This window comes from Rhinopithecus bieti, unplaced genomic scaffold, assembly GCF_001698545.2.
Source record: "Rhinopithecus bieti isolate Rb0 unplaced genomic scaffold, ASM169854v2 scaffold_7884, whole genome shotgun sequence".
Classification (NCBI taxonomy): Eukaryota; Metazoa; Chordata; class Mammalia; order Primates; family Cercopithecidae; genus Rhinopithecus; species Rhinopithecus bieti.
The window spans coordinates 1,260,951-1,284,630 of NW_016806331.1; the positions used below are offsets into that span (position 1 = coordinate 1,260,951).

General features: G+C 49.0%; 1 protein-coding gene across 11 annotated transcripts in view; it reads right to left on the reverse strand.

Annotated features, from left to right (window-relative positions):
* HDAC4 (histone deacetylase 4) overlaps window positions 1-23,680 on the reverse strand; it is a 356,361-nt gene that overhangs the window by 119,711 nt on the left and 212,970 nt on the right. For all 11 annotated transcript variants that reach the window (XM_017875573.1, XM_017875571.1, XM_017875572.1 and 8 more), the window contains 2 exons: window positions 21,989-22,233; window positions 9,731-9,881 (listed from right to left, as the gene is read on the reverse strand). In XM_017875573.1, the coding sequence (XP_017731062.1) occupies window positions 9,731-9,881; window positions 21,989-22,233 (396 nt within the window). The remainder of the gene's footprint in view (window positions 1-9,730; window positions 9,882-21,988; window positions 22,234-23,680) is intronic.

Below are 23,680 nucleotides of genomic sequence, written 5' to 3' on the forward strand. Positions count from 1 at the left end.
GTGGGGGTGGGGGGGCGGGAGGGATAGGGCGCCCACCGTTAGACTTGAATGTCACAGATAAGCACTTTTAGCAGAACCGCCTTTCTGTAAGGGGACTTGTCAGAAGATCATACACTTATGGGAACCATTCGCTTCTACCATTCCCAGGCATATGATCACTGGAATTCCTAAAAGATTATCAGCAACAGGCTGCGAACGTTGGAAAAACAGACCCAGACATAAACCAGAGTTAACCCCGTAAATATACAAACTGCCTCCACAACCAGGAATAAAAGGAAAGGCTGGGTGGTGGGGAAGATAAGTGAGCAGAGAACACAGAAGACCAATTTCAAAAGGAGAAGGCAAATTTGCCAGTGAGTATGTTAAATCAGCTTAACTTTACGGATAAAAGAAATGAAAAGTGAAATGGGTAACTTCAAGTTTTTGCCTTTACACTGATAACATTTTTTGGGGGGTATTACCCATGCTATTACCCATGCTGCTGGGGTGCAGGAAGTAGTCAAACCGCACAATGATGCTGGTGATAGCGACTGTGAGGATGAGGACCCAGATGGCCAGCTGGAGGGGACGGCCCTGCAGGTCCCTCTACACGGCCGTCTTTGAGTGGAAGCAGCAGAGCAGGACAAGAAGCAGGTTCTCAGTGTGCAGGATGAGGACGCCCTCAACACTTTCCAGCAGACCCAAACTCAGTGTAGTCAGCCTTACCTCCTCAAAACACTGGTTGCCAGGGACAGCTGTTACTGTGGATTCACTGGCCCTCCATGGGGGAGGGCGTGCACTCCCAGAACAGGGCCAGCAGACCTTACTTTATCACCCACACTCTCTCCCTGCTTCTGCAAACACCACTCGGTGGCAAAGGGTGACTTGGCCACAAGCCTGGGTCCTGCCTGGCTTCCTCTATGCAGGGCTGGGTGGTGGGCATGACTGGGGTTCATGCCGCATGCAGGGGGGTGGGCATGACTGGGGTTCATGCCCCACCCACGCCCAGCACAGGCCTGGCCAGCAGGAAACATGAGGAACATACGTCATCGATTCATGACCTTTCTAACCACCAAGGAATCTTCTTTTGATCTTTCGGACTTTACTAGGAGAGTATTCAAAATGAAGGGCTGATTCTGACCCTTACCCTGTTTCTGCACTTCTGGTTATACACACGCTCATCTGTCAACAGGTTTCTCACTTAAAGTTCTAGAATGAAAAAAACCCGTTCAATAAATGGAGAGTAGATCTCCCTAATTTTTCCTTTTACTTTTTTTTTTTCCTTAATTCACATTGAGTATCACTCATCCCCTGGACGGAGGTTTCTACAGAGGCTCTATGAGACACCAGCCCGTTCTGGCCCGCAGAGATGAAGTGGTGGATAAAAGAGGCCAAGTTCTTCCCATACCAGGGTGCAGAGAGTGCGCCCCAGACCTAAGGAGTAAGCGAGCGAGTGACAGCTAAGTGGGGCAGACAGAGGAGGACAGCAGCTCCGGGTGGGGTGGGGCGGGGCAGGTGGGGAGGGACGGCTGTGCTCCTGGAGGGCCAGGGCCTGGACCTGGTGAGTCCAGACGACGGAGCTGTGGCAGGTTTCGCTTGGCTTCTGCCTGAAAGGGCTCCTTTTTCTCCCCAACCGCTTGCCTCCGAAAAAGGCACAACCTCACAGAACGGACACCTAATGACTTTCAGGAGCAGCCTTTCACGTCATTTTTACACAAAGCAGAGGACTTGCTCAGTGACCTCGCTCCATTCCCCGCGGGGCTGTGCGTGTGAACGGCAGCGAGAGAAAGCGGGGCTGTGTTCGCTCCGCACTGCCCGGGCAGAGTCCACTCTGCTCCTGCTCCTTCCCCAAGCTGATGTGAAGAGGTGTGTGTCTCAGATTCCCAAGTGCCGTTAATCTAAACCAAAACCTAGCTGGTTAAAGACAGTGTGTTCTTGCTCAATGTGATGAAAACTGCCACCAGTCTGTCAAATGAATCGCATTACTTGGTATCAATGAATAAAAGTGAAGAATTATTTAAAATTAAAAGTAATGTAAATATTTACAAGTGTAATGATATTTATTAAATACTCAATAAGAAATTCACTTAAAAAAAAAAAAAAAACCCAGGAGAATAAGCAGATGCTGCACACCGTGTTTTCAAATGCTTAGACGCTGGAGATGCTTCATGTCCTCTGCGCTGGCCGCCACTGCCCCTCCAGCCTGCACAAACAAGAACCTCCTTCATGGGGGAAGACGCCGGCCCCTGGGCCCCGCTTACATAAGAGCCCCCGAGTGGCGTCCACCACAGGGGCCTGCGGCCCTGTGTCCTCACCACAAGACCACACTCTGAGGGCTGCAGAGTCGACACAAGCTTGCCAAGTACCCAACTGTACACAGTTTATTATTAATAATAAAACCTGACCACCCAAATCCACAGTGAAACCCACCGGGACTGCCGCCTGTGACGGGGCTAGAGCGGAGCAGGAACATTCCAGAGCTCCAGTTAAGGGTGGACGGCGCTTTGGATGCAGTGCAGGGATTGTTTTGGGCTGGTAAACGGATCCAAAATGTTTTCTGAAGTGAAGTCTTTTCATATTCTGTGAACCTCAAGATGGTATTTTTATTGGAAGAGTCTGGTAAACTCTGAGGAAGTAATTTAGACCAAGCTGCTTTTTAGCAATCTGAAACACTTATTTGTTGGTTAGTTGTGGCACAAATCAACGAGCTGATATTTAAATTTTAAACTTCAATTCTCTGATAAGCAACTATTTTCCCTACTCCAAAGAAAAATACATAGGATCCACACTGGGCTCCTGGTGAACCACAGAAGCGTGCAGAGGAGGCCAGACCCCAGGCGGAGGCCCCAGTGCTTTGGGCTGTGGCACACGCCCCTGCGATGTGGGTCCAATGCACGCCTTCTGCACTGCAGTGTCACCAGCACAGGCCAGACACGTCAAAACCCCGCGCACAGGGCTCCCAGGGGGACCACGCGCTATTGTCTACGGAAGGCAGCTTTCTAAAGTGGAAAGCAACCCCACAGGGTGGGCCCTGCCTGGCAGGCCATGGAGCCTCTACTCAGATTCCTCACACGTGAAGCCAGAGGATTCAGCTGGACTCCTGGCCCTTAACCCAGCCAACACACTAGGGTCACTCCAGCAGTTTCAGAAGCGAGAACCCTGCCAGCCGGGTTCCACTCGGGATCAGTTCAGCAGAACACCCTGGAGTGAACAGAGACCCACAGCACCGCTACCGAGAGGGCCCGGATCTGCATGCAAAGACCAAGCATGCGTGCAGCCCCGTCTGCAGGGTCCTTCTCCTCAGGGCCTCTGCAGCCATGTCTGGAAGCTTCTCCCCTGTGGGCAATCCCTGGCGAATAAGTCACCATCTTATCAAATCAGTGTGACAGGAGCCAGGGCCATCATGCAGATTTAGTCCTCACTTCCAAATCCTGATGCAAACATTAGACCTCAGATGGAATAGAAACCCTCCTCAGAGGCCTCTTCTACCTTGAAATTCTACCAGTTAAAGTGAAAAAACATTGAAAGTACATTTATTATTTCAAGAGTAAAATGCTGTGGTAATTGATAAAAGTGTTAGTTTTATGGACAAAAACAATGACTAAGAACTTGGAAATAGCTGAATAGAGAAATAAACTAAAACTCAGAGTGCATTAGCTATGTACTCTTAGGAAAAACATACCTAGTTTGAAATAGCAAATATTTATAAAAATGTACCAAGTAATACAGGCATAATAATACAGTTTAGATCATATCCCAATTCTAATTTAACATTATTTTGTTATAATAACATTCATTACATTAAAATAAACTTACAAACTGAATTTACTGAATAGTTATTTAATTCGTTTTAGAACACAAGGATTTCAAATACAAACAAATGAACAAAATGTCCTATTTGGAAAACTTCAAATTTAGTGCAGATTAATTAAAAGCAAAATGCCAATTTCACAATCTAAAAATTATATAAAGGCAAACCACCAAACCAAATATTAACATATCCTTTCACTCCAGACAACAGTATAAAGAAGAACAGCTTAGGAAACCTGGAGCACTCCAAGCACATTGTGTTTTCAATAATGTAACTTCAAGAATTTGTATTCAGGTAATTCAATTAAACCTACGGGAAACGGTCAGAAGGTCTGGACAAAGCACCCAAGTCTTCTGTCTGAAGGCACAGAGAGCAACTAGGGCAGCGAGGAACGCCAGGGCCGAGGTCAGAGACTGGGGCTGCGGGAAGTGGGACCCCACCCTCGGGCAGCCCGTTGTCTAGAGTCAGCAGTGGGTTTCCGAACGGGCCCTTGATAGGGCCATGAAAACTGAGGAAAATCAAAGGACCCCAGTAAACCTCATGGGCTTGTGGGTAGGACCTGAAAGGGCTATGCCTTATGAGTAACGATGGCCAGAAATCCACCAGCCCTTGGGAGGCCTGAAACCCAACTCAGAATCAGCTCCAGACCTGACTACATTCAGATGCTTAAGAAGCGTGGCCACTTCTGGTCAACTACAAGAAGGAAAACAAAGTCCACTCGAAAAGAATGTGTCACCCTCCCAGGTCTCCCATCATCACAACAGCACAAAGTCAGACATGCAACCTAAAACATCCAAGTGTAGAAAGAAACACAATCTGACATAAAAAAGAGAGAGAGAGAGAGAGAGAGAGAGAGAGAGAGAAACAACAGGCAGGAAGCCTTGCCACAGGGCCGGAGAGTGTTATCAAGTCAGACTCCAAAAAACTGCACTACGTGCAGAAAAAAAATAAGATCAACAAAGTCTATGGAAAACTATGAAAAAGGGCCAAATGAAAATCCTAGAACTGAAAACCAAATAAAGGTAAAATCCAATGGATGAGTTTAGCAGCAGATTACTGTGCAGGTAAAGCACAAATTAGGGAAGCGGATGATAAACTGGAAGAAAATACCCACACTGAAGAAAAGAAAAGGGAAACACAGACACAAAAATAAGTTCAGAAACTCAGGGGATACTGAAAGCTAATCCAACACAGGTATATAACTACAGTCCCAGATAGATTAAATGGAGAGACTGGGGCAAAGTCATTACTTATTGTGGTGAAGTCTGAGAATAATCAGGTCTAAGAATTCACAACAGTATAAAACAACAGATTTAGGAACTACAAGTCCCAAACAGAAGAAATTAAAATGAAAGAAACTACAGTTAAGCACATTAAAAAAGAACTTCAAAAAAATCAAAGACAAAATCGTAAAAATAGCCTGGGAAAAAAGAGTATTTCCAAAGAAGGAGCAATAGGATGGATAGCTGATTTCTGGAGATTAACAATAGATGGCAGAAGAGAATGGAATGGCATTCTTAAAGTGCTGAAAGAAAATAAAGACAAACCTAGAATTCTATGCTCAGCAAAAATAACCTTCAAAGATTAACCTGAAATCACATTTTGAACAGGAAGAAAATTCATCGCCATTAGACCTGCATTAAGGCAAATAAAGAGTATCACAGATGAAAGATCAGACATGAAGAAGCGAATAAAAGTGGAAAAGGATAAATTTATTAGTAAATCTTAACTATATAAAATAATAACAACAATGTCTTGTGGCGTTAAAGGTAAGCTGAGAGTTAAATACAGGTCAAAATGGTATATAAGTTAAGAGTGAAAGTATTCCAGACCCTTGCTTTGTCAGAATTGGCAAAAGTATTCATTTAGATAAGGTTATCGATAATCAGTAAAGAAACAGCAAAATAGTGACTACCAAGCTGGTGAAAAAAAATATATATATACACACATATATATCACTAAAAACATACATTAAAAGCAAGAAAAGCGAATTAGAATAGTTGAGATAATTAGAATTCATATTGTACAATGACAGATTTAAGCATAAATGCATCAATAATTATATTAAATGTAAATGGGCCAAACTAATGGAAAGACAAAGATTGTCAAACTACAAATCAAAACTTGTGGGATGCAGATAAAGTTGCATTTAGAGGAAAATGTATAGCTATATAAGCACACATTAGAAGAGAGGGCTGAAATCAATGCTCTATGTAACTACATCAAAAAGCTACAAAAGCCACCATACAACCTGAGAAAATAGAACATAGAAAAATAATAAAAATAGTAGAAATTAATCAAATTGATATTCAACAAACAACATCCATAAAGTCAAAAGCCAGTCTTTGAAAAGAATAACTGACAAACTTCTGGAGAGAATGACCAAGGAAAACAAAAGCAAAACAAAACAGCAGCAATAAAGAGAAAAAGCATGAACAACCAATATCTGGAGTGTAACAGAGGACATCACTGAAGGTCTGACAGATGCCAAAACACCAGAAAAGGGTATGACACCGGAAACCACTAAGCCAGAAATTCAAAAATGTATAACAAAGGCATGTATTTCTTTAAAAAAAAATACAACTTAGCTAAAGTGATCCAGGGGGAAAAAACGTCCCATTAACTATTTTAAAATTGAATAAGTAATCAAAAACCTTTGCACAAAGAAAACCTTAGGGTTAGATGGCTTTAACAGTAAGTTTCACAAGATATTTAAGGAAAAAAATAATATCCATGTTAAATAAACTTTGCCAGAGAATATAAAAGGAGAGAGGAATGATGCTTAACTCATTCTGAGGCCAGCATAGCCATGACGCCAAAACGTGACAAGGACATTATGAGAAAGGAAACTGCTTGGCAATCTCCCTCATGAACACAGTTGCAATCACACAAAATAAAATATTAGCAAATCCAAGTTTTCACCACATAAAAGATAATGTATTACAATCAAGTTGACTGGGGTTATTTTAAAAATGCCAGTTAGAATTAAATTCAAATAAATCCATATGCTTTACTTCATTAACCAAATAAAGCCAAAAAATCATACAAACATCTCAAAAGATGCTGAAACAGCACCTGATAAAAATCAATATCCATTCGTACTGAAACCCTGAGCAAACAAGGAATGGAAAGGAAACTTCCATAATCTGATAAATAGCACCTATCAAAAACAAGCAGACAAATGAGTAAAAAATACAAACAAAGCCCCTACAGAAAACATGGCACTTAACAGGAAACTGGGAACCAGACAAGTGTGCCTGCCTTGATATCATGACCACAATTCAATACTCTACTGGCAATCTCAGTCCATTCTACACAATAAGCAAGTAAAAGATATAAAAGGTATTCCAATCAGAAAGGAGGCAATCTTGTCATTATTTATAGATGACAGGATTCTAAATGTTGAATATTCAAAACAATCTATTAATGTTTGATATTTGAATTTAACAGGGTTGCTGGACACAAAGTCAACAGTCAAAAATTGACTGCTTTTCAAAATTATAAAAACCAAGCCATTCACAATAGCAACCAAAGCCATCAAATGGCTTGAAATATATTTAATCAAATACATGCACATCTCCTTAACATAGAACTATTAAGAAAATATTAAGAAAAATTAAAGAAGGTAAATAATCAATGTTGTAAAAATATCAAGTCTTCCTAATTTGAACCACAGAGTCAATGCAGTCACAGACAAAACCCCACTGGTATCAATTCCAGGTAGAATCAGCTCCTAAGAGATCATTAAAGAGGATGTACCCAAGATTTTGAAGAAGGGAAAGATTTCTCGAGGCACAAAATCATCTAAAGGAAAAGACTGAAACTGTATTAGAAGGGAGAATTTCTGTGCCTGAAAGATAACATTAAGAGAGTGAACAGGCAAAGTACAGAGCGGAAGAGGAGATTTACAGCATGTACAACTGGCCAAGGGCTTGATTCCATAATATAGAAAGAACAACTCCAAATCAAGAAAAAGGGAGACTCCCCCCTCAGAAAAATGGGCAAGAGATTTGAACAAGCACTTCACAGAAAGAGGAATATTCATTTGGCCACAAAACTTATGAAAATAAACTGTATCTTATTGGTAATCAAAGAAATGCAGCTGAGGGCAGGAGGAGGAGCTGAAATTAAAGTGACTCACAGCAGCAAGTGTTGACAAGGACATGGAACCACAGGAACCCCCGTACGTGGCTGGTAGGAGTGTAAAGTGGTATACCACTTTGAAAACTTTTAGGCATCACATGTGAATACTGACAACATGCATGCCCCAAAGTTCAACAACTCCACTTCACATTTGCCCACATGTACCAAGAAACACATCCAAGAATGCACAAAGCACCACTGCTTTTAATAGCTCTGGTTAGGAAACAAGCCAAGTATCTAACAGCTTTAGAAGAAATGACTACATTGGTGCATTTATAAATGGGACGCCACACAGCAATATATAATAGATAATGAATGACTTCTTGCTAAATGCAAAATGGGGATGAATTTCACAAGCATAACGTCCAGAGAAGGAAGCAAAACACAAAAATCCTACATATTAAGGGTTCCATTTACATACGTTTCAAAAGCAGGCAAATTAATCTTCCATGTTAAATGTCAGGAGAGGAGTTATTTTTGCGGAAGGGGGAAGTGCACAAAGACTTCTCTTCCTACCTATGGGCCAGCCCTACAAGAGTAAATCGCTCTACTCTCCTTACCTGGAATTCTGTTACCTGAGGAAAATGTATACCTCGGCTCATTTTCAGTATTACCAGAAACAGATAAGTTCAACTAAGCACGGAAGTCCTGGGCAGAAACTCCGAGTGTCTGTGAAAGTCCCCTCACTCTGGTGATTTGATTCTGACTGTCTGTGTCACTTAAAGCAACAAGTTGTCCATAGAAAGGATACAAACACACAGTGAGCCAAGGGCTCTTTTAAGTGAAGATCTGAGAGGATGCTCAGGGCAGACTCAGCCCCACAGTGGACCCTGCACCCCAGGGACACGTCAGGGCTCAGACACGCTGGTGACATTGGGCACTGTCCTCGTGCAGAGGAGCCCACGGGTCCTTGGCCCAGCAGCCCGCAGTCAGCAGGGGCGACACTGTGACCTTTTCCTCAGTAGATGCGTCCCTCTAATTTCCCAAAGCGGGAAACAGCAAATAGAATGTTCTCCTGGATAGTATCAAGTGTGGGCTCTCCTTAGAAGAAAACAGACCACACTGGTCTCCAGATGTACAAACACAGCCCCCACAGAAGGCAAAATTCACAGTGGAAGGAGCAGATGGGAAAAGTACGCTGCTGGCCCTCACTGGGTCACTCTACAACCTAACACCCGCCCCTCACTGGGCCGTGAGTTGCTCTACAACCTAACACCTGCTTTCAAGGCACTTACAAAATGCTCCCGAAAGAAAAGTACTTTGAAAAATGCAGGGCAGAACTCACAGATGAAATTCACTGTGCATCTGGCATGCTTTATGGCTTTTAATATTTTTAAGTCTATTAGGAATCCTGCCAAATAGTCTTTAAAATGTTTAAATCAAACCAAAAGTCGGGCTGAATGCCCCTTGCTTTGATGTTAATATTGAATCCTGCAGCCCTGGATGAAGATAAATCCATGGACTCTGGTTCACTGGGGGGAGCTAACCAAGGGTGGGCTGACACACGCTACACTCACTGTCCCTGTCAGGGGGTGGGAGTCCCATTCCTGGCCTGCTTCTTAGAAACCCAGCACAGGCGAAGTGGCAAGAGTCACCACGGTGAGGCTCAGCTGCCCCTAGATCTTTCCCTACTCCCCATGTGCTGCCCCAGTGCCCTCCTGCACTCACTCCCTCTGCCCCCCACCTTCCGGAGTCCATGCCCCCACTCCCTCTCTCTGCCCAGCCTTCTGCACTCGCACTCAGCCTCCCTCCCTCTGCCCGGCTTCCCTCTGCCCGGCCTTCCGTGCCCGCACTCACTCTCTTTGCCCTTTTCCTTGTTCTTGAGCTGCTGCAGCTTCTGCTCCCGGTGCTGCTTCTCCAGCTCCTGCTCCTGGCGGTGCCTCTCCAGCTTCCGCTGGTGTTCTAGCAGCTCCTGCTGGTGCTTCATGGCCAGCATCTCCTGCTGCTGCTGCAAGGAGAAGGAGCAGACAGATGGTCAGAGCCCAGGCTCCACACACAGAGACTCGATGAAGACCCAAGAAACCAGTCCAGGCCCCATGTGTCTGCCCTGGTGTGGCCTTGGGCACTGCCCTGCCCTGCAGTGCTGCTATTTCAGTCCAAAAAAGAAGTCAAGGCCATTCCAGGCTCTGGGCATTGTCTTACCTTTTAAGTGGAAAATATTAAAAACAAAAGCCATTGGCTTGCTAGAAGAAAATATGCAAGCAGAGTTATGTTATCTTGCAAGTTGGAAATGCTATTTTGAGAACGACATAAAGATAGTGAAGAGAGCGTGAAAGGGTACAACCACTTCAGAAAACTGCTGGGCACTTTCTTATAAAGTTAAACACACATCTGCCCTGAGACCCAGCAATCCCATTCCTAGCTATTTATCCAAAACACGGAAGCACACCCACAGAAAGCCTGTACAAGAATGTGCATGGGAGTTTTGGTCAGACCAGCCTCGATGCAACCCATACATTCCCTCGAAGGTGGACACTTGGACAAATGACGTGTGTTCATTAAAGAGAACACCACCTAACCATAAAAAAGAATAACCTACGTGTACACAAGAAAACACAGGTGAACTGCTAAAGAGCAGGTGTTGGCAGAGGGTGAAAGAGCAGAGAGAAGAGGCGAGACTGGAAGACCCTCCACGGGACTTCTGCACTCGCAGCTCCAGTTCCGCACATTCCACCACGGCCTGGCATAGAAATACGGGTGGTTGGTCCGCAGTGTCTCCAGGCTCTGATCCTCCGCAGAGGATCTGATCCACTCAATGAGTGGAGGTGAAACCCAAAAGTATGGAGGGCTGACTACATTCACATGAAGTTCTACAACAGAAAAAATGCACAAGGATAAACATCAGAAGGCTGCCTCTGTGGAGGTGAGGGAGGGTGGCAGGGGCCAAGGCCGGAGGAAACGCCCCAGTGGATGGAGTGTCCGACCTGTCCAGTGTCCATAGGGGAGGGCACAGTCACCCAACAGCACCCTTAAGGGCTGGCATTCTACTGAGTATAAATTATATCTCATATTTCAAAAACTGATAGACATAAAAATGTTTGTCTTAATAACAATTAAAAGGCAGAAGGTAAAATAAAAACTGCGGTATTTATGACACACAGATAAATTTTACATAAATGGTTGTTATACATTAATGAGAATATGACAGGCAGCCCACTAAAAAGTTGGGCAAAAAAGAACAGGAGATGCACAGAACTATTTAAAGATAAATGGGGATCAATGTTCAAGCTTGTTAGTGAACATTTCCCATTTCACTCACGGTATTAGAAAAGGTGAAAAGGAATAATTTGGCCTGGCGCTGATGAGTGTGGGAAGGTGCAACTGACCAGACACCCTGAGAGGGACTCCTGCAACCCCAGAGTACCTCTGCCCTGGGACCCAGCCCACGCTCCAGGGCTCCCGCACACCCTCCCGCTCCTCCAAGACGGCTCTGTTCTTGTTCGCACACTCCAGGGTTCTGTCTGCACACAGTTTCCTCAGTTTCCACACAAGCCCCTGGGCCAGCCCAGGGGAAGTGCCAGGCCTCCACAGGTGTGAGGAGCTCTGTCACCTGCCTGCTGGGGAGAGCTTCTCCACCAACCTCTGTGGCCCGTACGTGTCCCCCTCATGGTCTGTCTGCTGTCCCCAGTACCTGCTCAGTTACCAGCTGTCTCTTGTCCCACTGTCTTTTTTTATTTTAGACACAGGGTCTTCCTCTGTTGCCCAGGCTGGAGTGCAGTGGCACAATCATAGCTCACTGTAACCTTGACCTCCTGGGCTCAAGTGATCCTTCTACCTCAGACTCCCAAATAGATGGCAGTTAATTAAAAAAAAATTGTAGCAAACGGGTCCTGCTGTGTTGCCCAGGCTGGTCTCGAACTCCTGGGCTCAAGCCATTCTCCCACCTCAGCCTTCTGAGTAGCTGGGCCTACGGGTGCACACCACCGCACCCAGAGATGTTTTTTTCTTTTTTGACAAAACAAGGTATTGCTCTGTTGCAGGGACTGGTCTCAAACTCCTGGGCTCAAGTGATCCTCCTGCCTTAGCTTCCCGAAGCTCTGGGATGAGGGGTGTGAGCTGCCTCACCCGGCCACTGTTGGGATGCTTTTTGTTGGTCTTGCTCCACTTACGGAGGGAGAGGGGATGGTGAGAGGGTTTGGGGTGAGCAGGCATCCTGGCAACCAGAGTGGCCCAAGGAACTTTCTGTGGAGGAAACTTAGTGAATCAGGGGCTCTGGGCTGGCTCCAGAGTGGGGCTTCTACCAGCTGGTGGTTCTGCCTGGAGGATGAGGCTCAGGCCAGGGAAAGGATGAGCAAGGCATAAAGCAGGGTGTGGGTCGAGGCAGCCACTAGACGCCTGTGCTCCATGAGTGACCGTGCTGGCACAGGACTGGCGCCCACAGGATGCTACCCGCGCCACACTGTCTTCCCTGTGTATTCTTCAATCCCTCTACGGCAGGTGTCCCCACCTCCAGTCGTGGATGGGTGGCAATCCCTGGCCTGTTAGGAAGTGGGTCACAAAGCAGGAGGTAAGCGGCAGCCTAGGGAGCATTCCCACCGGAGCTCGAGCTCCTGCCAGATCAGCGGCGGCATTAGATTCTCACAGGAGTGTGACCCTGTTGTGAACTGCGTGTAGGGGATCCAGGATGCACGCTCCTTATGAGACTCTAAAGCCTGATGATCTGAGGTGGTGGAAGTTTCATCCCCAAACCATCCTCTTGCACCCCCCACCCCTGTCCATGGAAAAAACCACCTTGCATGAAACCAGAGTCCCTGGTGCCAAAAAGGTTGGGACCGACTGCTGCCCTACAACAGATGTACGTCACTTCAGAGCAACAGGTGATAACAAAGGAAAATGACAGTGGCTGAGGGGTAGGAAAGCAGGTGAAAAGGATGACAAAGACGGGCAGAGGCAACCCTGACAGAGTCGGGCCAGCAGGGGCGGGGGCCTGGGTCCCCGAGATGCCACAGCCTGAGAACCCACCACCACGCAGTGTGCTCAGGGCGGGAGGCGGCACGAGCCTTCAGCTACAGGGCCTGCTTCTCCAGGACAACAGGGCCGCCCGCACGGAGAGACGTGCACATCAACGTGCTTGTGCACCCAAGTGTGTGTTCTGAATGTGAGTGTGCGTGCAAGGGAGTGAGCACGTGTGCTCCAGGGGCCTGTGAGTGTGCAAGGACACTGCCCTTCTCTGTGGGCGCTGAACCTCAGTGGCATCGGCAAGGTGATGGGGGCGGGCAGTGTGTGTCCGGGAACATCTCTGGCATCTTGCTGGGTCCTTCTTCACATGAGAGGCCTGAGCCGACTGGCGAGCTCCACACCCTTGCTGCCCCTGCAGAGCCAGCTCCCAGGTGGCTACCACACCTTGTCCTGCGAGAGCCTGGAGGTCCAGCTCAGCCCCCAGGCACCCAGCACACACACCTTTCAGACCCCTAGGCTTCTGGGAAGATCCAGGCTGCAAAAACAGCCTGGCTGAAGCCCTTTCATGGTCACAGGCGGTGCGGGGGAGGAGGCATGGCCCCACCAGGGACATCAACCCCTTCCTGGGCCTCACTTCCCACTGCTGAGGACTCAGCCAGTTCCCACGACCACCCAGCGCCACTTGTCAATGGGGAGGAAAGGATTTCGGCCTGTCACAACCTCTTCCTACTCAAGATGAGACGTGCCAGTCACCCCGTGTGTCTGTGACTTGTGTGAAACTCGAATCACATCATGTCCACAATGTTAAATGTAACATCAACTGTATAATTTTGTAAGGTAAAACTCCTCATTCTTCCATTCTGTAAGTGAAGCCCCCAGCCCAGACAAGGGACAGAGACATGCACTGGCCAACCAAATGGCATTCAGCAACCTCAAACTTGCGGTGACAGTGAACCAGCAAAATGAGCATCATGGCCTCTCAGGAGTGCTCCATGTGGATGGAAGGGTGTCCTGGGCTGCTGCTCCCCATGGCCCACCCTGAGGAAGGGTCCCCAGGCAGAAACCACCTGCCCCATTGCAGTGCCCCCAGCAGACAGCTCTGGAGTGAGGCCGCCCCAGCCTCCAGGATACAGACCAGAGTGCTGGTCTTTCCCGGCCCACTTGGGCTGGGCCATTGCAGCCTGCAGCCCACAGCCAACCTCCCTCCCCACTGCCCCATGGTGGCAGAAGTGGCCTGGATGGCAGAGCCCCACAGGAATCGCATTGAGTCCAGGGCAGTGGGACCTTGGGCTTTAGGTAGGGCTGTCCAGTCACACTTGTGGTCACACACAGTGAGAATTTATGGCAGCAGAGAGAGCAGGTCAGCATCCAGACACTGGGGACAGGACCTGCCTGCCCTCCCCACAGACAAAAAGCCCTGTCCACAAACACACCCACCCACCTACAGCCCTCACAAAGGGGGTGGGACTCAATTCCAGCCAGGAGCACGGGGATAGAAGAGCCGGAGAGGTGGCGGGAGGTAGGTCCACACCCAGGGAAAGAGGGAGAAGGGGAGGGGCTGAGGCATGACCCTACCCAGGCAGGTGCACCTGCAGGCTGCCTTCCAGCATGAGTGCTGCTCCTGGCAGATGTGTGGGCACAGGCAAGGCAGGAGGCCTGGGTGGGCTGAGGGAGAGGGGGCTCCCACCATGCCTGGCAGCAGCGCGTGCAGGAGGGGCAGGGAGGGCCGTCGGGGCTGGGCTGCACACACCAAGCATCTCACCTGTATCTTTCCCATGGCAAAAACTTAATTCCGAACAACCAACTTAAATGAACTTCTGGGAGATGGTGGGATAAACATAAGCAAGCTCTTGCCATGTCCTTCATCTGGGCAGCGCTGGCCTCCGAAGACTCACAGGTGGTCTGCAGCATGCTGGCTGGAGGGCAGGCTGCCTGGCCAAGAAACCCTGCTCTGCCCATCTGCTCACTGCCAGCACACTTCCACCTAAATATTTAAGCTCTCCGTGCTGGGTTAAACGTGGGACCTGCGCCAAGGGTTCCTGTGAGGACTGGAAGAGGTGGCATGGGGAGAATTCTCAGAAGAGCTGGCCTGGGTTTGCCTCTGTGTGGCCTGGTCATCATCAAACCATCACTTTCAAAAGATGTCGCCTAGAGAGGCCGACTTCCTGCAGACACTAGATGTTATCCTAAGGTAAAATCAGGCCCCCTCAAGACTAGGGAGATACTGCCCGGAGCACACCTTCCTGACACAGTGTTCCTCGCTGCCACACACAAGCAAAGTCCCTCTACCAGGACAAACATCTGGGCATGTACAGATTCAGGACTCTGCCTTGGGGTGCCAGAGCTGTGTACACAGGTAAAGGTGCCCTGAGGGCGTCCCTGGGCCACTGTCTGCAGACTGGGAAGGCCACCGGCAGGTTAACCTATAAACGTACAACCCACAGGGCTTCGGGGCGCTTCTCAGCTCAGAAAACACAATCCTTTGTTGAACTGATCTCCTCGTTATGGCAAGCCCCTCCCCTCTGGCTGTCACCTGCACAGGGCCCCTTGGCTCCCTCCCTCCTGCTACTCAGAGCTCACTCAGGGCGGAAACACAGAGCGGACAGATGCAGCCTAATGCAGTCCCACAGTATCCACCTGTCAGCCAGAACCCAGAAGGAAAGTGAGCTCTTTCCACCATCATTTCAAAAAGAATGAAAACAACAACCATGGCTGCTGGGGATTAAAATTCACAGGAAGGCAAAACTCCCAGAGGCACGACTGTGGTGGAGTTTTAATGAAACCAGCAGTCACAAGCGGTGACTGATTCCCTAACTGCCCCCGGCAACGCTGTGTGATCTCACGCTTCGCTTGTGTAGGGAGGCATTCCACCTTATGAGATTTATAACAGATTATCTGCAGAGCAAAGTCTGCAAAGTGAAAGCTGTCAGGACAAACTGGATTTCAACACTCCTTGTTTACAGCACAACCTTAGATGTCAGGCCTGTTTCTTGATCTTCTGACACAGGGACCCTCTGCCCTTGGCACTCTTGGAAAATGCTGACAAACCACAAGGGAAGATGGCCGTTTCACTCTTCTTCACTCCCGCCCCACACCCTGGCATTGTGAATAGGTACTTATTCTTTGTGGGGCACCCTCAGGTGGCTTCCGGAGGGCAGGTGCGTCACTGGAGTACCACATTCAGGCTTCAAAAAACAGGACTTCGAGATGCGCTTATTTTTAAGTGAGCTAAAACTGTCTGCAACTAATCCCTCACTAACATTTCACATTAGACTACTCCATGGGAGAAGGGCTGTTGGGAAGCAATTTTTTGCAGACTGAAACTACAATGAGCAATTTAAAATAAGACGACTACGACCTCGTTCTTCTAAGAAAAGCAAAAATAAAACCAATCATAGCTGACCCTATTACTCTAACCAGACTTTAAGTTTACTTGAAGCATACACTGAACTCTGAACCAAATATAGGAGCCCCAGAATTTAGCTGCTTTGACTCTGACTTCAGAATTTAATATACAAATATTCAAGCGGTAACCCAACAAGATTTTCACTTTAAAAAGTAAACTTCTGAATTCTTTGTGTCTCTTTTTCAACTTGCCAGGGGAACAGCCCCAGAGTGCGGATATGCTGCACCCACATACAGTGGCAGGGGCCAGGAGGAAAGGGCAGAAGAGTGGACGCCACGGATGGTAATGGTAAGCTGCCACCCATGGATGGGAACACCAGAGGCAGACCAGCTGGGGTCGGGCTGCGGCACCCATGGCTCTCCAGGTGTGTGCCCATGTACCCCATGGGTCGCCAGACCCCACTGCCAAGTGCGTGTGCCTCTGCTTAGCTTGGGTGGCAGCTCATGCTAAGCAAAGGTGCGCACGAAGTCTTCCCGTCTATTCTTAACCCTCACCCAGAGGCACCACAGAGGGACTCTGCTCTAAACCAAGGGTGAGCTCCCGCCCCCCACCTCCCCACTGCACCCCTGTCCTGGCATGGAGCCCTGGATCAGGTATTCAGCACAGCCCAGGCGAGCTCTGAGGCTCACTGACAGCTGCCTCAGGTGACCGGAAAGCTGGGCCTGGGCAACATCTCTTCAGCTTCCTCAGCCAGATATTAAAGAGAATAAGGATCATGACCCACGCTCCCAGTGCCAGAAAACTAGGTTCCTTTCCATGTTAGTCCCTCCCTGAAAGGAAGAGTCACATTATCAACTAAACAGCTCTGAAAACTCTCTCCTACCCACTGAGCTCTCCACAGCACAAGTCACACGGACACACACACACACACCACACACATACACACACACGTGAAAAAGAGGCCAGCCTTGCTAGTTAAAAAAAAAAAAAAAAAAAACACGCACACTAAAATAGTGTGTAAATGATTTTTATTTTTCATGCATTCAACTGGGAATACTCTGAAGTTAGGGAAGAAAAGGCACGCCTTACACCACTGCAGGGAGAAAGGGTAAGCCTTGCAGGAGGGCGATGTGCAACCTACATACAAAAGGTGCCCTGTACATGCCCTGGAAGCTGTGCCCTATGGGGGGGGTCCCTCCGTGTCTATCCTGGAAGCTGTGCCCTGTAAGAGGGAAGCCGTAGTGCCTTCTGGGGAGAGGTGCACCCCATGGGGGGGTGCCCTGTATCTCCTAGGGAGAGGTGTGCCCTATAGGGGTGCCCCAGTGTTTTCTGGGGAGAGGTCTGCCCAATGAAGGGTGCCCCATGTCTCCGGGGGAGACGTGTGGCCTGCAGGGGGTGCCCCATGCCTCCTGGGGAGAGGGTGCCCTAACTCCTGGGGAGAGGTGTGCCCTCTGGGGGTGCCACGTGCCTCCTGCGGAGAGATGCGCCCTGCAGGGGGTGCCCCATGTTTCCTGGGGAGAGGTGCACCCTGAGGGGGGTGCTGGGGCCCAGGCTTGTGCTCGGGGTCTCCCACATGCCCCTGCTCTGTTACTCACTGGCCTGGGGCATGCTCTAGCCATAGCATCGTGGCCTGTCCTTGGACCCTCTCTGGGTACCTATGTTTGTCTTCTCCCTCTCTATACACTTCTGGGAGGCATTGATCAGAAATGCAAGAGACAGGCCGGGTGCGGTGGCTCACGCCTGTAAACCCAGCACTTTGGGAGGCCAAGGCAGGCAAATCACTTGAGGTCAGGAGTTTGAGTCCAGCCTGGCCAACATGGGAAAACCCTGTCTCTACCAAAAATACAAAAATTAGCAGCCAGGTGTGGTGGTGCATGCCGGTAATCCCAGCCACTCAGGAGGCTGAGGCATGAGAATCGCTTGAACCTAGGAGGAGAAGATTGCAGTGAGCGGAGATGGCACCACTGCACTCCAGCCTGGGTGACAGCTGAGCGAGACTGCCTCGAAAAACAAACAAACAAACAAAAACACAGAGGTACAAGAGAGAAACTTCCACGCTCATCTGGGATCCGCTTCTAGGTGGAAAAGTGCTGTCCGAGAAGGAGAGGCGAGGCTGGGTCTAAACCACCACAAAGAGCCAGGAAACAGGAAAGTCCACGGGGACCACGAGCATTAAAACTCTCCTAAAAGATCCTATTTACCCAACATTAATAATTTAAGTTATATTTTTAAAATGATTCCCTTTTCAATTATAAAACTCTATTCAAATTCACTGATGATTTAATGACACTAATTAGATTTTGTGTTCAAGAAATCTGTCTGACAAACACCATTGCCAAATGTCACTAACAATATGATGGCTTATAAAGAGTTTAAATCATCCAAACAAAAGCCTCCTAAAGTAATGAAACCACTATGTTGTTCAAATGGCTTTTATAACCTCTATTTTAATGAAGAAATAAATGATTAAAATGCAAAGAGAAAGGCAACCTTGAATTTCTTTCTGTGCTTATGAGACCCTGACCCAGAGACTGGCTCCAGAGCCATGGTTCTGGGGTCTCCAACCATCTTTCAGAGGGTCTGCCATGGGGGGTGGTGGGGTGGGCTCTCCCAGGGACCCCTCCAGGAATGAGGAGCATGGCCTGAAGGCCCGGCCTGTAGGAGTGACGTGAGGACTGGGGTCAGGGTGCTTTCTTCCAAGCAGTGAAGCCAGCTCCTGGGGCACCAAGAGAGGAGAGGCAGAGGGGTTCTGGAGGTGGGACCTGGCCTTGCCCTGAGGTGGCAGCACTGACCCCAACTCAAGTGTCTTCTTTATTTCTTCTGGCCTCCTAGGACTACCGTGAGGAGCCCCGGTCAAATACACAGGGCTTAGGCTTACTTCTCAGCTTCTCATCTATGTCTTCTTCTTATAAAAGCTACACATGCAACCAGCATGGAATGAGACATCAACAATCCCATCTCCTTAACCTCTCTCTGCACCAACACCCGTGGCAGCTTTGGGGTGGTCTCCTAATCACGCGCTGTGAATGCTGCAGCTGGATCAATGGCGAGGACTGCAGGGCTCACCAGGGCGCAGTGACAACAGGAAAAATGGAATTCAGCAGGAGCCCCCGAGGCCATCCTCAGCCAGGAACTGTGTTGGGCTGCAGGAATGCAGGGAAGCTGGAGTGAGCAAGTGGTCCTCATGTCCCCCAGGCAGGCGGGACCAGTGGCCGACGGGGGGCTTCTGAGAGGTACAGGGCAGTGCCTGGGTCAAGACTGCTGTTGGGGAGTCCTCAGGCTTGACATGGGGTCGCCAACATGCAGAATACAAAGGAGCCACGATACTCATTTTAAAAAATTACTTCTAGGAGTCACAGAATGTGAGCCTATGGCGCAAAAACAAAATAATACGAGTGGCCTCTTGAGGGCTGCTCTTGGCCGGTCACGGAAAGGCCGGTGAGCTGAAGCCCTGGGTGGGCTGCAGAGATTGCCTGCAGTGACTTCCCCTGACCCGCGCCTTCTGCCTGGCACGCACCTGTTTCCTGCAGCCAGCTTGAAAACTCTTCCTGAAAACTCTTCTCCCAGGCTTGAAAAACAGCAGCCAGTTGCAGTTGCCCATGGTCAGGGCTGTGAGGGAGGCAAGCCTGGCCTGTCCACAGCACAGAGCGGCACCATCAGTAAACTGAAGACTGAGTCCTCTCTCTTGTGTCCTGCCTGCCAGGAATGTCGGGATCACAGGGATCCCGAAGGGTATGGTGCTTGTGGAGCTCTCAACTGCCCCACCCTAAACTCGAGTGGGCTTGTTAGAGTGGACAGGGTCCCAGTGGAGGCTGGGGGGCCAATCTCCACAGGTACAAGTGACCTGTTTGTTACACATGGCTGCTAGGTTGCTCTGAATTCTGAAGGCAAAAAACGATAAAGCATGGACCAAAAGAGCTCAGGAAAGTGTCCTCTCCTTGGTTTGTCAAACACTGACATTAGCAGGCCAGTGCATCGGAAAAAAGCAGCAGCAACAACTCCCAAGCCAACAAATGCCAAGGCAATGGTGCAAAGTCCAAAGACCCAGAGCCCCCAAGTAGCCCCTCAAGGTTCAGCCAGAAACCTCCCATCCCCTGTTCCCTCAAGGCCAGAGGGGGCCGAGGACAGGGTTCTCAGGGCTCACCTTTGAAGCACAGGCACTCACAGAATGGTTTGGCACCCATAAGAGGGGACACGGAGCTGTCCCTGAGCCTGTCCTCCAGGGCCAGCCCAGCTTTGGGATGCAGCCTCCCCTGCAATCTGCCACTAAGTCTACAGACAACTGATACTACTTTACTTCCATTTCTCAACAGTGATTATGAAATAAAGACACTGAACAAAGTGTCTTACATATAAAGGAAGGGAAACTGGGGTCCTGTGGTCAAGAGAATTACCAGCTAGGGCAGAAACAGAAGGATGCACCTTTAAGCTTCTCTGCATACTAGATGGACACAGTAATATCTGCATGTGGGCTAACGCCAGGTAGCCAAGACCTCAGCTGAACAACTTCTACCCATGGACCACGTGAGCATCTCAGAAGCACCAGGTAGCATATGGTCATAGGCTTTTGATGCTCTACATCGGTGCTGTGCAACAGTTGCCATGAACCACGTGTGGCTCAAAACGCAGCTGGCCCAAATGGAGACATGCTCTGTGTCTAGGCCCCAGTGACTTGCCAAGACTTAGCAAGAACAACAACAGCAGCAGTGCTGGTGGTGGCCTGCCACTTCCCAGATCAGGCCATGAGAGACCCTGTGGCTTCCACGGTGGCCATGCTTCCTCTCGGGTTGCTCCCTCTGGGAAGTCGGCTGCTATGCTGTGAGCAGCCCTGTGGATGAGCATCTCAGGCCTCTTGCCTGCGGCCATGTGAGCGAGCCTGAATGGAGCTCCTCCTGCCTCAGTCCAGTCAGCCCTGCAGATGAGACCATAGCCCTGTCTGACATCTTAACAGCAACATAATGGGAAACCCTATCAGCTAAGCTGCTCTAGGATTCCTGACCCACAGAGCAAGATAATGCAAGCTTGTTATTTTAAACTGCTAAGCGTTGGGGTAATTTTATTACACAGATATACATGACTTAATCTGGTTTTGTGACCACTTTGTTTAATGTGACCACTAGAATATTTAAAATTACTGGTGGAATTTTAATATACTCATGTATATTTCTATTAGACAGTGTTGCTCTAAATGGTTTTAAATGCAGTGACAGCATATTATAATCACAGATATCATAACTAGCCTGCCAACTACATAATATAACTTTGCTACATATCACTAGTACATATTTCCAATTGATTTAATTTTAAAATATGGTATCAGATTAAATATTTGTAGAGAGTAAGTACCAAAAAAGTCTTTGTTTTTTCCTTACCGCATTTCAATTAAAATAAAATATTATCTTTTTCTAGTTATAAAAGGTTAGTAGAGAAAACAGAAAATATAGAAAAGTCGTAAGAAAAAGAAAACACACAGATTTGTCAATACAGCTCCCAGCAACGATCATTAAGGTTCTGGTGCTTCTTCCCTTTGGTAGGTTTTCTATTTCTGAGCACGTTTCAGATGAAATTAGGTGATAAGCATTTTTCCTATTTGGAATATGCTTCCACACAATGACTTGAGACCGCTTTCCCACGCAGCACCACATCCTGTGTAATACACGGAAGTGCTGCCCGCGGTGTGTCGCCTCCTGCAGGAACCTCGCGTCATGCCTGGGGCCCCGGCACACTCCGCAGAGGCAGAGGCCTGGAGTCACGGGAGTTCAGGGTGCCGGAGGCCTGGCCCACCCGCACCCACACGTGCTGCGCCTCACCTTGATGTGCTCGTGGAGCTGCGCCTCGTGCTGCCGGGAGAGCTGCTCGTGCTGCCTCTGGAACTCGGCGATGAGGATCTGCCTCTGGATCTGCTGCTTCTGCTTGAGCGCCAGGAGCTCCTGCTGTAGCTGCTGCTCCCGCAGGGCGGGCTCTGCTACAGGCAGCGAGAACTGGTGGTCCAGGCGCAGGTCCATGGGCACTGCCGAGGGGGCCACTTGTAGAGGCAGCGCCGTGGCCACATCCACTGTGAGAAGAACAAGCAGGAGAGCCGGTCACTGCCACCCTCGGCCGTCCCCGGACCCCAGAGCCCCTGACCAACACACCAGCCACCTTCATGGGCGGGCCTGTGGACATTTAAGGATTGGATACCCCTCTACCCCTTTCCCCCTCTGGCCCAACAAACTCAAAATGCAAGACTCAGAGGCCTCTGGGGCCCATTCCTCAAGGACAAAAACCACAAAAGCCTCTGGAAGGTCAGACCAGGACACACTCCACAATCCCTGTTCCTTCTTCCACCCTCCCCGGGAGGCCGGCTCTCAGAGGACCCCGCTACAGGCCCAGAGGCCTTGCTGACGTCATTTCTAGAAGTCAGTAATGAGAAAAATAAAGAAAAAGGTTCTGGCTGGCCAAAGAAAAGAGCGGGCGCCAGCCCTCAGCTAGGAAGACTGCCTGTTCTGCTCCTCTTCCTCCTCTCCTATCGAAGCCACTGTGCTGCTCTGTGAGAGCCACAAGAACAGTGTGTGCCCCAGAAGTGGTCCAGACAGACGCTCGAGACCTGGAGCCCGTTTCCATGGCGAGACAAGTGCCCCCTTGGAAAACATGTTTACCAGACACAGCCAACGAGACGTGCTCCTGGCTCTTGGCACAAGTGCGTTCCTCTGGGCATGCGTTTCTGCACCTCGCAAAGAAATGGATTTTCTGCCCTGTACTAATGTGCTATTGAGAAAAGGCTACAAGTAATTTTGATGAGGAACAGAAGCTGAATTAATTTCATCACTTACAAATCAATACCAAATGAAGGTGAGAAAAGTAACGCAGGAATAAGGGTAGGTTTACATTACAAAGATCACAAACAGCCCTACGTGCGTACCCCTTTTACGGCAGGTCCCTATTCTGAAAGCATGCAATGCGTGCGGGCACTCACTCTGAGCCAGCATTGCTCCTGGCACAGCCCAGGGACATCCCAGTGTCACTTCGCAGACACGTGGCTCTGCCGAAAACCTCACTGGGAGTTAAGTGAGAGCCCAGCCTGCCTGCTCCCCTCCCATAGGCCCACCCCTCAGAAAGCTCCCCATAACCAATATTCATATGACCTGGGCCAAGTGGAAAGTTGGGGCCTTGCCCTCTAGGAAGGTCTCAAGCTCAGAGGGGCGTCTGAGCCAACAAGAGGTCTGCTGAGAAAATAGCTCCTCGCCCCTCAGGGTCGGCACTTTGGGCGTGACCTTGTCCGGGTGCCTCCCTGACAGCAGCCCACCCACACTCACCCTGACACTCAGCCTGTCTCTGGACTGGCCTAAGACCAGGCCTTGTCTGTAACTCGGTTCCTAGGAAAACCTGCACTCCACAGTCTCAAAGCCACCGATTTGGGTGAAACAGCCCATAGGTGGCAGCTGCCCCTCAGTGCAAAGCATTTCCACAGTCACTGCCCAGGCAGCAGGTCCCACACTGTCTTTGTCTCCAGGACTCAGCCT